The sequence below is a fragment of the Takifugu flavidus genome, chromosome 12 (genome assembly GCF_003711565.1).
Source record: "Takifugu flavidus isolate HTHZ2018 chromosome 12, ASM371156v2, whole genome shotgun sequence".
In the NCBI taxonomy this organism is placed as follows: Eukaryota; Metazoa; Chordata; class Actinopteri; order Tetraodontiformes; family Tetraodontidae; genus Takifugu; species Takifugu flavidus.
In genome coordinates, this window is record NC_079531.1 from 5,713,545 (window position 1) to 5,729,808 (window position 16,264).

The 16,264-nt window shown below is 47.2% G+C and overlaps 1 protein-coding gene across 3 annotated transcripts in view; it reads left to right on the plus strand.

Annotated features, from left to right (window-relative positions):
* Positions 1-14,445, plus strand: part of cadm1b (cell adhesion molecule 1b) — a 104,824-nt gene extending 90,379 nt beyond the window's left edge. For 2 of the 3 annotated variants that reach the window (XM_057049747.1, XM_057049748.1), the window contains 3 exons: positions 1,896-1,946; positions 10,495-10,623; positions 10,762-14,445. In XM_057049747.1, coding sequence (XP_056905727.1) covers positions 1,896-1,946; positions 10,495-10,623; positions 10,762-10,880 — 299 coding nt within the window. In that variant the 3' untranslated portion in view covers positions 10,881-14,445. The remainder of the gene's footprint in view (positions 1-1,895; positions 1,947-10,494; positions 10,624-10,761) is intronic. The other variant, XM_057049749.1, reaches the window with a different exon arrangement.
* The last annotated feature ends 1,819 nt before the right edge of the window (positions 14,446-16,264 follow it).

Here is a 16,264-nt window from a genome sequence, read left to right on the forward strand (position 1 = left end):
GCTGCTGCAACCCTTACAGAGCCCTTTGGCAAGGAAACAGGTCGGCTGCAGTTTGGCCCACGCTTGACTTTTTCGATCACTGGCGAGACGACAAAGATCGTTCCGGAGTGTCTCGGAAGTTCCCTCCTTCGGGGAGAAATAAAATAAATTGAGAAATATAAATCTGAACATTGTCTTTCATTTGAAACAACTCTCAAACAACTTGTTGCTAAGCTAGCTTTGAAGCAGAGCTTCTCAGGAGGCTCCGCTAAGCAACGTTGTCATCTGTTGGGGCGCCTGTGAAACACAACCCACGGCTCAGCCGCCACGATGGTGTCATCCTACATCCGAAATTACCAGTGGGCAATTCTTGATTGTCTGGATATTACCCGTGCCACATGCCATCCCAGCCTTTGTGAAGACCCTCTTCCCTGAATGGCCAATTTCCTTTCCACCCAGATGCTGACATTTCGGATATCAGACTTCCTTTGGTCCCAGGGAGCGAAATGTAGCCACCCCCCACCTTCCCCGTGGAAATAAAGTAAAAGGAGAATCTCCTCCAGATACCCAGATACCCTCTTCCACCATCAACACCTCCTCTACCATTCTCTCCATCCGCGCCAGCATTATTCCGTCCTTGATGTTTTATCATTAGCTGGGGAGTGTGCGGTCCCCCACTGCTGCCGTTTGATGGAGTGCAGACAGTAAAGGCACGGAGACAGCCAGTCAATTTCCCCCGCTGCGACTCTCGCACAGCGAGGGGTCACGCTATCTTTCCTCGGCATTGCATCCAGGCACATATCCTCCTGACGGGGACGGGGACCTTTCGTTGCACCTGAGCTGCCCTCCATTTTGACTTGCTGATTATTTGGTATTTTGGGGAACGGTGGCTAATCAGAGCCCATCGCGGGGCGGCGGACGCCGCTCCCAGCTCTGGTGCCACGGCGCGGTGGGGGATCGCCAGCGCGGTTTAATTTGCAGTTTGACTTAATTATTGAGAGAGACAGCAGAAAATAGCAATACAGTTCCGTGACTGCAGCGTGTTGTGATTAAAAGTTAATTAGACAAATTGATCAAAGGAAAAAAAAAAGAACGTGTGGCTTCATTTAGACCTTTTTATGTAACAGCTGACGTTATTCTGCTTTCACCCGTCTGCTCGTCCGTCCACCGCTGTGACTGAACTGTCTGCTGAACGACTCCGACATTTACTATGGATTTTCTTGGATGGTAATGTAAAGAGAGAAAAAAAGTCTGTCAAACTTTTCCTTTTTTTTTTTTAGTCTCGCACCATGTGCAGATGGGCACAGAGTTATTATTCCTGAAGCCCCTGGATTGATTAGTTGTCCTACATCCTGGATATACCATCCCATAATTATTCAACCAGAGGAACCTGCTAAATATCCATCCATCTACCAGCTAATTAATGCTAATTGGTCAACACTGCCGGTTTTACACCTCTGGGATGGAATGTTCTGCCAATATTCCCCTCCACTGATCCGTATGAAATGCATAAAGACGTAATTGAGCCTCCTTCCACCAGCGTCCATGTCATCTGCGCTACTGCCACATCCTACAGCGTTATTGTGTGACACTCTCTGGCTTCAGAAGTGCTGTCTGAAATCACCCTGACAACCGGAATTCATCGGATGTGTTGTTCTTCTCCAGTATTGTTTGTGTAGAATGAGCTACGTTAAGCATGCACAAGTGTACCTGCTAAACCACCGCCACTGTTAGCGCGTTAGCTCGCTAACACTGGCCTGCCCGGGCACCTGAAATCCGCTCCAGAAGCTAAATGATGTGCATGCTACGGTTTGTATAGCCTCTCATCTTCAATGAGCTCTGTCTATTTCTTTTTGCTGTCCTCCTTTATTTCTTATACATGTTCTGTTTTTTTTTTTTTTACTCTTTTCATCTAGATGCTCCCACCACTAGCCCCACACCCACCACCAACCCAGTCAACACGCAAGGTACTGTACGCCCCCACCTACTGGCCCTCTCAGCCATGTGTGTGTGCGAGCGTGAGTGCGCGTGTATCGGGGGAAAGAAGAACAAGGACGTGTACCTGAGGCCAAGTGGGACCGCGGGACGGCGAGTTCCAATCAGATAGTGCTGCTGATAGGTGACACGGCGACAGGCGGCGCCGGCCTGTCAGAGACACCTGTCATAGTCTCTTCCAGTCAAACGTCAGATCTGAGGGACAGAAAACGCACACGTTGGGCTTTTCTGCCCTGCTATCTTATCAGCATCTGCAGCGATATCTCATCCCGGCACGTCCGTCATTTTACGACGCCCTTTCCGTCTACCCACAAATGCCACTCACATCTCACCGGTTTCAAGGCCGAAGGAGATCAATACCTATTTTCTCAAAGACAGTGGGAATTAAAGGAGCGAACGGCAGTACGTTTGTTGCAGAACGACCTCTTGGCATCGCCTGTAAACACTATTTTACATCTTAGTTTGATTATTTTTGTTTATTTTTGGAGCAAATGCGACTTCAAAAGCCCAGGTCGGGCACGCCAGGCGCCGAGGCGACCTTGGGAGCTGACATTTGGATATGCCAGAGCGCGACATTTTCATACAAAAACCTCTCTTTAAAGGATACCTGGGTTTATCAATAGCTCTTTTATAGCGACCGTAGCCACATTCAGCATGGCAACGGCGGCTGATTGATTTCCATAAAAGTCCGGCGCAAGACTTGGCTTCCCAAATCAAAACCCGCAGGATCCCAGCAGCTTTTTCGATTATTGCCAAATTATGTCATCGTGTTTTATAAGGTGCAAGTTCCTATTTGATTCTGAAAGATCCTCAGCTCGCTGCTGCTCTTTGGCTCAGCCAGAACAGGAAGTTGCCTCTTTGGTCTCTCTCTCGCTCTTTATTCCTGTTGCATTACGCCGTGGTTTTCCACTCCGCGTTTTTCTGTTGAAACATTCCGGTAATTTCCAAAAGACAGCCCTGAAAGAGGATTTAGCGTGATTTATGCAATACATGCGGGCTGGATGTAATTGAGCTTTCTTGCAGTTCACTACTCTTCTAAATACCCTGTCACAAGGGCAATGCTAAGCTGTCTGCCTGTAGATTGCTTTGCAGCACCATAATCAGCATAACAGCAGCGTATAGCATTTTCCGCTCGCCGGCGAGGAAGCACACGGTGCATTTTCTCATTCATTCATCATGAGTGTAAATCGGCGACACCAGGGGCTGCAGCAGTGAAGCTAGTATTGTTATATACACATACCCCTAAGCTGCTGCGTGTGATCCTGATACTGAAGGTTCTGTCAGCAGGTTTCTGTCACACCCACAAAAACAACTCACCAGATCATTTTTTTCCCCACTTTTTTTCCCCCACCTGGTTTGAGGTTAGCATCAAATGCTAACCTCACTCATCTTTAACTCAGCGCCTTTGTCAGACTTGGGTTAAGGGGATCAGGCGTGAACGGTCCCTTTGTAATCGAGCCACAAACACTCCAAGAAACTTCAGTAATTGGCAACTGAAAAGTATCTCAGGGGATCCTGAGCGACAGTGGCCACCAGGGCGCCCGTGACGACTGTGAAAAAGCACAGAAATAGCCGAAAGACAACCTGGTGGTTCCGATGTGGTTGAGTCACAGCTCAGACCACAAAGGTCTGAAACATCACATCCGATCCGTCTGAAATCGGAGAATTTCGCAGTCAAGCTAGGCAGGAAAAGGGCAGCGTTCCGCAGCACAAACCTGGCTGGGAGCTGTGAGATGCTCAGTTACAGGCGGAGGAGGTGAGTATTTCTGCTTATTTAGACGTGTTTTTCCTTTTCGACGTGGAGGATATCTCTCTGAATTTAACAACGATAAAAGTGATTGCTTTTAAAAGGAGGGAGGGAGCCGCAACTGAAATCAGTTATCCTGAATTGTGGGGAAAAAAAACAAAAGAAGCAGGTAAACTCCGGTTGCCATGGTATGATATTCCTCAATTTACTGGTTGATCAAAAAAGGCTTTAATGGCCTCAATTATCCCGTTGAAAGACCCTGAATTTGTCATTTTCATGCCTCGGTGTTGTTTATAGAGTCGTTAATAGATGAGGACATTGTGAATGTTTAAAATTTGCTGGGTCCTTTTAATTTAAAAGAAAAAACACCCCCCTCTCATGCGTCGACGGCTAAGACGCAATCGTTGGATTCGCTCTCCGCCGCCTTTGTTTACCCGAGCGAAGCCCTGGTTCAAAGTCTACAGTAAATCGGTTTTTTGCTTCTTCTCGGCGCTTTAAAGCACAAAAGCTAACATTTGTTTGTGTTCCGCGCCGTTTCATCAGAAAGTTTGGGTTCGCTTTGTCAGGTCTCGCCATGTCTGAAGAGACTTGCGCGCATGCTTGCGAGGACACGAAAGATAAGGCGCCCTTTCATATCCTTTTAGTTCTTTTTGAAAAAGTTTTCAGACCCGGCGCGCGCTCGCGTGTTTACAGAGAAAAACAACATTCTTTGTTGAGTTCTTGTATCAGAAATAGTTGACAGGTGTGTGTGCAACTGATCTAAACATTTGATTTTGATATTTAGCACTAAACACTGACGCTAATACGAATAAAGCGGAGCAATGGCTTCCACGCGGGTGACATGAGGCGCTTCGGGAGGAGAGAATTTACCCACAATCCCCAGATCTGGAGGAATAAAGGGAGTGTGTGGTGATAATGCTCCAGCTCATCTGATGCTCAAAGATGATCCAAAGCAGGAACTTCAGATCCCGGCTAAGCCGCCAGTAACGTCCGTTCCTTCCCCAGCTTGATGGGAGCCAAAGAGAAGACATGGGACAAGGATTCATGTTGCAGACTCAATTAAGGGGCTTTCTGCAGATCACGGACCCTGGTTCGGACCTCTATCGAAAGATTTAGCAGAGCCTAAAACCCATTCCCCGGAAAGACCGGGAAGCTCCGAGAATGAAAACGGCTGTGCCGGGGGTCAACCGCCTTCGCTTTTGGGTACTTGAATCAATCAACGTGCCGGCGGTGAGGCCAGAAAACACCGTCGAGAGCACAAACCCGTTTGTAGAACCGCGCTCCCCTCAGATGCTAATGCTAAGATGGTTTATAGCGCCTTCTTTGGTGAGCCATCAGAGTGTTAACGCCCCGCCGAAAACGCACTCGTGATTTCAGGGTTATTCATCAGTCATCAAACACGAACACGTGCATTTTTAAAATAAAAAAACAACAACAATGCATTATTGAACTCCAGATGGAAGAGCGAGGATCCGTGTCTGGCAGTGTTTCCATGCCAGAGGTTGGCAGATTTCCCATCTCGAGATTCAAACTTTGCCTCATATTGACTTTAACCGAGACTGTTATGGTTTCACTATAATTAGCACATTAAACATTTACCAGCATTGTTTCGCATCTCCCTCCTCTGAAGTATTTAATCGCAAAAATAACGAGAAAAAAAATAGAAACGCTCATTAGGCATTACTGACATTCATTTACTGAATTCCTTTTTTTTGTACCTGACCTTCTGTTGGTTTTTTTCCAAGACTTACATTTAAAGAGATGTTACTGGAAAGAAATATTGTAATAGTCTGTTTTAATTGGTCCCCTGGGGACAGACTGGTAGCACTGGCCCACCCTGACTCTAAAAAGAGTGCTTCTGTTTCTCTGCACCGTTATTGTTGCTTTCGTGGAGGAGTTGCAAATGATCACGAGAGCTCCACTTAGCACATTAGCGTTGGAAGATGGAACGTTATGTTCCAGTGAACTCACACTGTGTCCTCATTTTCAGCTGATGAGGTGCAGCTCGGGTGGCGAGGAGGAGAGCGGAGACATCCGTCTTTGTTTTAATGTTCCCTCCGTTTGATCTCCACCGGGTGGACGGGGACACGTGCGCAAATGCTAACGCTGGATGCTAATGCTTGATGCTAACGCTGGATGCTAAGTGCAAACCGTCAGTGGTTACCGGCCAGGTCACGTCTGAGCATCCTCAATGCGTTGATTTGTTTCCATTTCTTACACTGGAAAGTCCATTTGGCAGTCGAGGAAATCATCTCGGGACGATAGCGTGCTCCATTTGTGGTCGTCCGCGGCAACGCCGGGGGGGGGAGGACTGTGTATCTTTGTCATTATGATAATTTCCTCTCTCAACAGCAATAAACACAAAAGCCGCAGATGTTGGCAGTCCACATCTGCTGGTGCTTGAGTGGGTCCAGCGGCAGCGAAACGTTATTACATCTATTAATTGCGTATATATAGATATGAGGGAAGGGGGGGAGGGGGCAGGGTAGCTGTCAACATGGGTGGCAGCGGGAGAAATGATATTCATCTCACCGGGCCAGCAGCACTGATCTCTGGCCAGTCTTGTAATTAGTCATTCCTGCACCGTGACAGGAAAAGCACGTGATGGGGGGGCTGCCAGGCCTGAGCAGGTTTAGTCGGCACGTGGGAACAGGTATCAGTAGCAAATCCTCTCCATTCCCCCATAAATCCCCGTGGCTGTGAACACCCTGTGAGACCGTGTCAGCGCGCTGAGTCGCACCTCCAGTGTGGACACGGGGCTCATTACAGACCTCATCAAATTCTACTTATTTCAAGAGCGAGTCCATGGAGGCTGCTGTAATAACACTTTATTCCCCATGTTCCGGTATTATGAATGCATGTATATTGAACGTTGGCGGCCTGGGGGGGGCGTGGAGTGGGGGGGGGGGGGTCGCCCCCCTCCTGATCCCTGGTGCATCAGTGTGATCGACAGGCTGATCCGAACCGCAGGAAAAGCGGGAGAAGAGCTTTTGGTTGGAGGAATCTCTTCTGGCTGAGGTCAGAGAAAACCAGCGGATGCAGATTTGTCCTTCCGGGACCCGAATTTACACTTTCGCTCCATTATGCGAACGCACCGGGGACACAATGGCTCGACAATCTGTAGCTAAACTGCAACGGCCCACGGCTGACGCTCGCCATCGACTTGACAGACTTGTTATTCTGTCCTCCACACCTCCTCAGATAATTAAAGGTGCAGTCCCTCCATCCGAGGCTCCTGAACCGACGACTCCCAGGCGACAGATTAAGGCGCGGCTGAAGGAGGTAATTTCAGGTTGTTCCACCTGTTCCCGGTGGTCAGCGTCCACGACTTAGGCGTCGTTTACAGGCTACATCCGAGGCGCTAGCCGGGCCGCAGCTTTACGGCTGCCGGAATTAAGTGGATAACAGTTGGTAAATGGTGAAAAGTGCAGTTAAGCCGGAGCAGTGGAGACTCACCTTCAGCTCCTCCATGCAGAGTGCAGCGTTTGACCCTCTCGGCTGGATGACCACCCTTTATTTTAAACTGAATAAATCAGTGTGCTAACTGGGTTTTTGTTTTTCAAACATGCTGAGACTAAGAACATCTTCGGAGCGTGCACTACATTTTTCACAGCTCAGGAGTCTGCGGCCAGCGTTTCGCCTTTTCTGCCGCATTTATTATAAAGTTATAAATGTTGGCTCCCTTTTAAATGGAAAAGAAAGAGCTAATTTTTATTTTCACTTGTTTCCCTGCCTTTTCGCACTTTCCCAGGTTATCTGCTGTGTTCGATTGTAGCTACCACACATTTTTAGTCCGACACTTAAGTCTTTGTATTTTTTTTTTTCTGGCAGATTTGTGCTTTTTTTTTTTTTTTTCACCTGTTAAATGAAGCTGCCCCCGCTGTGTAGAGGCGGCCCAGACCTTGCATATTTTCATTGTGCATATGTCAAGAGCAAGACAGTGGGGAGCAAGGTGAAGGCAGGAAGGGGTGGGAGGTGCGGCAGGCCATTTACTGTATTGGGCGAATGTTCATTAGCATGGAGCCGGGACCCTTCCCTCTCCTTGGGGGAACAAGCTGCACGATCTGACATCCCAGGTAAACAAACTCAACCCCGCCGTGCACACATGGCCACAAAATCACCTTTTCCCTCCGTTTTGAGCACCTCTTCACCATTAATTGGCCCGAACTTCCTTCCCGGACGTGTTCTTAGGCTGAACTCGACCCATGTCGGGCAGCGTTCTGAGGTCGAGAACCATCAACTTGACTTATTACGCGGTGGCGAGAAGTCCCGCACCCGCCGATCTTTTTTTTTCTTTTTTTTTTATCGAAATGGTGTGTGCTCGGAGCATGACTAGTGAGATTGATGGAAAATTGAGCTGCTCTCTCATGCAGCAAAGAACAGTGCGGCCGTTCCCTCGCCTGACATTCCTCCATCAGCCCAAATGTGAGCAGAAACGGACTGTTGATAAACGCCTCTGAACTATTCTGAGCCTGGAAATTTAAGGGCTTCAGATTTTGCCTGGCTCTTGTGCGGCGCACAGATAAATCTGACTTAATACCAGCCGGCGATACTCCCCGGCACCTGAGGCGACCACGTATTTCTCCGCGCGGCGACGCGGGGGCCAGTTTATCTCGCAGCTTGTGTCTATTTCTGATGATTGAGCTTTATAACTTCCAGAAATGGCCTCTTAAATCACAATGTGTTTTACAGTGTGTGAATTCTCGGTGAAATTGCAGACGGGGCGTCTGCCTCTCGACGGTGGAATAACCAGCGAGACGACGTCGTGGGGACTCCGGCAGCTACAGGCCATGAAACACAGATAAGGTTCACATAACAAGCCGCAGTTGATGGGATGCGAGCCTGTAACTTAAGGAGATATCAGATGGGTATTTAAGAGTGATACCTCACCTTCGACAGAACTGGATTAGAAGATAGATGCAGTCCTGGTTCACGTTCCGTAAAGGGCTCGTTTGGCTCCATGGGCAACATGAAAAGGTTTGCTACGCAGATGGGTCGGCCGGTTAGCTACGCAACTTCCTGGTGACGCGATAGAAGGCGCGGCATTTTTTTTTTAGCGGACTTTTGTCTGATTCGCTGCGCAGGTGCCCAAATTTAGTTCACTGCTCACATCTACAGCCGAGTCTTTTGGTTTGATGCTCCATTTGTCGTTAGATTCCATATGACCAGCTCGTCTTCTTAGTCGCTTTATCGCTTCCGGAGTCACGGGGAAGGGACACAGGAGGGTCCACCTCTGGATGAGTCGTCAGTTATGAGCGGATTTGAGCATTTGTGGGGTCGGTACCTTGCTCAAGGGTACCTCGGCAGTGCTCTGAAGGTGTGCCAACACCTTCTCCTTATACCAGAATACCTTCTACGTATTGTCTGCACTGGGGCTCAAACCCAGAACCCTCCACTTCCCACCCTGGCCCGAAACAGACTGAGCTACCACCGCCCCAGCTCTGGTTTGCTCTAAATGGATCGCCGGCAAATTTTAATCACCTTGGCCAAAAACTACAAAAGTCACGGTAAAATACAAAGTAAAGTGCGAAAAGCAACAACCAGAAGTGATCCAGTTTGGGGATCCAATCACGGCTCGTCTACGTGGGCTCCGTGTAGCTACATTTCCCGAGCGGCGGTCGCAGAGGGCCCATAGATGACGCAATCCCCACCCAAATCTGCTGTAAGCTACGCAGATGGGGAAGCATAAAATAGGCTTAACTGTGATGCAACAGGTTGACTTGGTACATAATCACTGCAAACAAGGTAATTACTGTGTAATTACCATGGCTGATTTTATTTCCTGCTGAATGCGAAGCTAGCTTATTCAAGCTAATGCAGTGTGTGTATAATGCGATCACTGTCACTCTTGTCAAGGGAATGACAATTCGAGTAGAAAAACAGACTTTTCTCATGTTTGTTTTCTTTTCCTCGGTAATATAAAGCAGTTTGCGCTGGTGTATTTAAGCCTCTGGGGTCAAAGATGAAATCGACAAGTTTTGACATGTTTTCACCTCGAAAAACAACAACAACCTTAAAATCACAACATAAAGTGAGAGCAGGGAATAATAAAAATCAAGTTTATTTCTGTACGGCATTTATTTATCTTATTAATGGGTTTAGTGACACCTTTAAATGCAAATGCAAATTGTACGTTTCAAAAACATACGCGCAGATTCAGCAGAGTTATTCATAACTATTTACATTCCAGTGCCTCGGGCGTTGTTGTTGCTGTTTTCTTTGTCTTCCTCAGCTGTCTCCGAGAGGAGCTACATTAACTGCTGCCTTATAGTTTGTCGCACGTTCCTGTCAAGAGTCTGTTTGTCGTTGCCTCCTGTACTAAACATGCACCATATGTGACGAGAAACATTTATTTTAAGGCTGCTTTTTCTCATCTTGTCAACACAATTTCAACGCTGGAAGATAGTTTGAAGTTGACATTTTTGGACACGTGTTGACGCCTCGGTGAGGCTCCGTCACCATCGTTACCCGGCAACATACTTGGGACATGCTAACGTGGTTAAAACTGTTGACAGATGCTTGATCACTCGCTCGGTGACAGGAACGGGGGGGGGGGTAAAGTGGGTTATAACCTTAGTCGACACGTTTTATTGCCCTCTTTTGTCGTTTTGATTGATATGCGATCCTGATTGGAGGACGGTCGCCTTGTCTCATTTCAACAGTATTTATTGGAGGAGAAAGTTCCTCCTCATTTTTTGTCCTTTTCTTACTATGAATCAAGTCCTCGTGACTTTTTTTGGGAATTTATCGGAGTTCTTTTTCCTGTTTTCCAGACTCCAGGGCGGGCGAAGGCGCCCCGCAGAAGATTGACCACGCCGTCATCGGAGGAGTCGTGGCCGTGGTCATGTTTGCCATCCTCTGCGCGCTCATCGTGCTCGGGCGATACTTCGCCCGACACAAAGGTAACACACCAGAAGTGCAATCACACTCCATCATCATGTGGAGGGTTGTTTTGTTTTGAGTGCGCCGGGACTGAAGTGTGCAGCGGAATAATGGGGCGGCACAGCTAATTTGTCTCCTCTGCGTTGTTCCTTTTCCAGGCACTTACTTCACACACGAAGCCAAAGGCGCGGACGACGCGGCCGACGCCGACACTGCCATCATCAACGCAGAGGGCGGACACAACAACACAGACGAGAAGAAAGAGTATTATATCTAAAGCGACCGGGCCAGGTGGGGATGCTGGAGGTGGTGGTGCCGGAGAAGAGCTTTTTCAAACCCCGATTGGTCACAAGAAGGCTTGAGGGCGGGATTTATACAGGAAGACGGCGAAAAGTAGGACTGGCACGGCCAAGAGGCGTTGCTGAGTCTCCTATCCGACCCTTCCTGGACTGCTGGGGCCTATTCTGTACAGTTTGATTAATTTACAGACTATTTTGTGCCTTGTTCGATTTATTTGGTTTATTCTGTTGTTCATTCACCCCATCTGATCTGTTGCTTTTGGCTTCTGGAGGTGACGTGGGCCTGGTGTTTGCCTGTGTGTGTGCTGCTTTTAGCTGCTGTGTCCAGATCTACAGAGCCGAGCCAACATTTTTGGGAGTGTATTAGTAATCCCAGTAACACATTTTCTCCTTGCAGGGGTAAATTCCTGTGCGAATCTGCCGCTGCATCCATGAAGAATTAACACGTACGGCAGCCGTCACAAATGTGAAAAACCCTGTTTTTAACGGTGATACGGCTCCACAAAGGCCTCCGCCATCGGTTAAAATCCACCAAAGCTGAGTTCCACATGATGTCTAGATCAAATCGTTCAAAACAAATGGAAAGAACATACGTTAAAAAAACAACATTTGCCAGTGTTTATTTTGTGCACGTGTGGCCAGGCCCTCGTCGTTCACGTCATACATGTGCGTGTTCACCAGCTCCAGTAGGATTTTAGCATAATCTGACTCCAAAGCTTTCGAGGAGGATATCGTGTCCGGTTATTGTGGGTAGATCCTAAAAGTTGTTGTGTGCTGAAACCTCATCTCAAAGCTCACCTTTAGCAGATAGCAACATTTCCATTTCTGTTTCGCTGCGAGAGTTCCGTTTGAAACAACAGGTCACCACAATGTTTTGCTTCCCTTGCTCGGGGAGTCCAGGATCGTGTGCGTCTGCTAAATGTGGAGCCATTAGCACAAGCAAACAGGGACACGAGAAGGCAGAAGGAAGCTAAATGCATTCAGTATATAAATACCATATAACGAAAAGGTTGGGCGATCACTCACCCCCGAGGAAAATAACGTTCAGAAAATAAACTACCCTTCAATTTTCAGGGTCAAACATTCAGAAACATTGCTTTTTAACCTGATTAAACCCTGCACTACTGTCTAATTGTCTTGGTTTGCATAAACCTGTGGGAGAACCGCAGCACCACTGTGGGAAACCTTTTTCTACCAGGTTGTAACTCAGGTTTTGCAGCATCTGAACTTCGCCTCCCATTTACTTTTGGCTCAAGCCTCCATCTGCTTCTGCTCGTGTTTAACCTGCACACATGAGACGCCGGATCCGCTCATCTACGTCAATATTTATTGTTTGTGTTCAGATTTATTTTCAGTAACATTTGGACCCCATTGATTTTCTCCTCGAGCACTCACGGTTCCTAGCATGATTTGCTAGGACTGCATTGCGAGCTCTGCTTGTTTCCTGTGTTCCTTCCAGAAAATCACTGTATCAACAATTAGAATCATCAAGTAGGTTGATCAGTTATTACATGGTCCTCTTACTTCCGCTGAAGCGCGGCGTTGAGTTAGCAATGCGACAGCATCAGGCTAAAGGGTTTTTTTGGACAAAGATTCCTTATTTATGAAACTGTATGACAGGGGACCTTTTCTTTGCCCTTGAAAGGGATTTTATCCAAATTAAACACAGATTTAATAGCAATCGCTTGATTTGGAGGGTCGCCTTTGACCTGATATGACGACTTCAGCTACTAAAGATGGCATTTTTGACCTTAGTCAGTCAGAGAAGCCCAGAAATACAAAGAGATAAAGCAGAAAGTCATGGTATTAACATATAACTTGCAAGCTATTGATGATCCCTTCACATTTCCCTGCTCCCCTTTATATCTGTGCACATCACATCCCTTGTGCAGAGCGCTCGTCTCTAGAGTAAAGTACAGGACAAGGACTTCCTGGTTTATTTAATTTCTCCGTATTTTTATCTTGTTACTGTGTCATGTTAAAGGGAAGAAACAATGTCACTCTTTCAAAGGCAAAGTATTTTCTATATCTATATTAATGACAAGAAGCAGCTGGAAAACTCCTTTCTTCTCACTGCTCATAAATATCACTTTCCTGTCCCCGACACCAGTGAAAAGGCGCTCAAACCTTAATCAGCCGCGTTCCTCTGACGTCTTTGGGGAGGTCTCCCCGCACGTCTTTGAGAAAACTCGTTTTTTCCACGTGCAAACCCACGCTCGAGCCTCGTCCCGATGTCCTTCGGCAGCCTTCGCGGAGAGCTACTACAGCCGCCGTTCTCACCGCGCATGCTTCAGGCTAAACCTGTGAGCTAGCTAGATTAGATAAAGGACCACTGCCTTAAACCCACCACTCGATACGCATCCGAAAGGAAAAACACCGAAGGACTTGGGTGAGTGCCTTCTTTAGTTTGCAGGCATGTGGAGAGCAGCTTTCATGAGCATTCCCGTAGTAATCCCGTAGTAAAACACGTCTACACGAGAGGAACCCGGCCTGGAATGTTGTATATTTCTTATCCCGACCAGCGATGGCAGATTCATTTAAATTCCCTCATGAACTCGTGCTCGGTTATTTATTCGGATATTTTTAAAGATTTAATACTTATTAAAAGCTACCCGCATTTCTTTCCCCTTCCCCCCAAGAGTTCCGTCACCATGGAAACAGCCGCCTGCATGTTACTTTCTCTTCCACGGTTCGATATTTGTCTTGAATTGTGATTGAAACGTGATCGTCGCTTTTTAACGGAGGGGAGCGAACGTCATCTCGACTGTTTTCCTTTTGGTTTAGGAGACTTGATATTTAGCGCGTTTTCACTCTCAGGTTTGCGAGGCTAGTTTTAGTTCACTTCCTTTGTTTTTTCTTTTGCATCTCAGGTAGAATGCAAACTTAAGCCCCTCCCCCCACCCCCCCGAGTAAATACTGTAGTACTGCAGCTAATCGAAGAAAAAAAAAGAATGAAAAGAAAGAGAGAAATCACGAGATGTACATGTCTTTTTTCCTGGTTTGTACATGTTTACGTGTTCTTACTATGGTGCACTGTTGAAGTAAACGTCGGTTATTTTGCATAGGCCTAGCTCACCTACGAAGAGAACTAGATTTGTTAAGCGGACAAAAAAACACGTGTACAGAACCACAGCGATGTCCATCAGCGTTCCTCCTCTTCCACTGTAACACTTTGCTTCGACAGTATTGGTTCTTTCGTAACTATGGGATGTGAGCGCACTCTTTTAGCCGCCTCTTGGCGATTTCGCCCGACGGAGAGGCGGCGTATTTACCGTCTGGGAGCGGGGGGGTCACGTTTGGGAGGGGAGTGGCAGGGGGAAGAGGGTCCGGTTGTTTTAATAGGCTGAAATAGTTGTTTTTATCGTTGGATCTTCTATTTCTCTGATAGGTTGTTTGTTTGTTTTTCTTTTGTGTAGTGATGAAACTGTTTCTCATATGACCATGCATATTTTGTATTGGTTCACGCCACCATTTTTACAGAAAAAAGTGAGAAAAAAAAATCAGAAGAGTACTTGTCTTAATAAAAATATATCAATGTTTAAAGCGTTGTGGCTGCTGTTGTGCTTCAGAGCTAACCCCCCCCACACACACACACACATACCCCCCCCCCCCACCACCACCACCACCACTGGGCCGCTGATACTCATCAAACTAGAGGAGAAACACGAGGAAGGAATTTAAAAAAAAATAAAACCACACAACACTGCACCGGCAGAGATTCGGTGTGGGTGAGCAGCAGTCTGAGCTCCCATCAGCGGCTGACGTGTGGCGAGGTACCAGCGCCGGGGGGAGGGGGGAAGGGGGGGCAGCAACGTTTGAAATAACAGGATGACTGACAACGACGGGCTGTTAGGGTTTCCGGCTGAACATGCTGGATGTTCGCGATGTGACAAATTGACGGGCATTTCGAGGAACAAGACTCGGTTCATAACCACGAGGAAACGCGCCGCCATGGCTCCGGCAGCGGCGCCATTTCCCATTACTTTAGGTGATCCATCTTAAGCAAAGGTCAATAACATTATTCAGACTTTAATGGGAATAGTTTAAGCGAAAACCGGCCACTTTCCAAGCCCATTGATGTATCACCCCACCCCCCCACCACCCGAGGAACATGAAAGACACCCGATTGGCTGGTGGGGGGGGGGTTGCGCCTTTTTCCGCCCCGTCTGGATTAAAACGAATACATTTTTGGTCGGCGGCGGCGAGCTGAGATAGAAGACGGTGACGTTTGAGTCTAATCCCATTTAAATGTTCAACATTAATTCGGGGTGACACGCTAACGTGCAATTAGCACAATGGCGAAATTGAGAGCGAACGAATGTCTGAGCACGGCTTGTTTAGTCGGCTAATTGATTGATTGAGACTGATGGCATGTAGCACTCGGCTGAGCTGAGGTATAATTAAATGATGAGGGAGTAAATAGCGAGCGAACAAAGGCAAACGTGGCGACGGCGCACTTGTTGCGTGTCACTCAGGTTAGCTTTTAGAGCTGCATTTGGATTGCGTTTAATGCCGCGCCAGGGTTCCTACGGCGAGGCCGACCTTTAACCTTTGCCGTCTAGCGACAGGTGGACACGCTTTCCTTCATTTTTCCTCATCTTAATCCTCAACTTTGTTAGCAAAGCTTTGGATTTCAGCAGAAAACCAGGATCACGAGTCGTCTTCTGAATGGCGTTTATATGCTTGGAAAGCTGCACGCGACACGGTAAAAACATCCAGGTTGAATCTGTGGACTTTTTGCCAGGTGAAGGTTAAATTCCAACATGTTCCTGTGCAGATTTGGGTCCAGAGCAGCTCCAGCTCAGCAGAAATGTAGAAATAAAGCCGAACTTCTGCACCAGTGTCAGACAAAATTCCCTTCATGACACTAATAATCACCCATTTAAGAGCTTGGTTTCATTCTGATGAAGAAACTTGGATTTAAAGGGTCAACTTGGTGTGTATGACTATTTTTACACCCTTGATATGAAGCTGCTCTTGATTATTGCTGAATGTTCCCATCACGTTCCACCAATCAGGTTCCCGCCGTCGTCAGCGCGCCGCTACTGGTTGCCAATTAAAATGCATTTTCAGGCAATTACTCCCCGTCCGCCGAGCTGAATGGCGAGATTATATCAAATCATAGCGGCTTCCAAGCATCGTCAGCTCAAAATTGTTTAAAAGAAAATATGCCAGACAGGAAGTAAATAACAGCCTGAAAGCTGATTCCAGTCCAGCCAACTAAAGCGATTATACACTGGGAGCCGCACTTTACCCTGGAATGTCAGCAATATTACCGCCTAATGTAATCAAAGTTTGGTATTTAAACGTGCTGAGTGTTGATCTAGAACCTTTGCGTGAGCTTAATTAGAAAAAGCTTTTT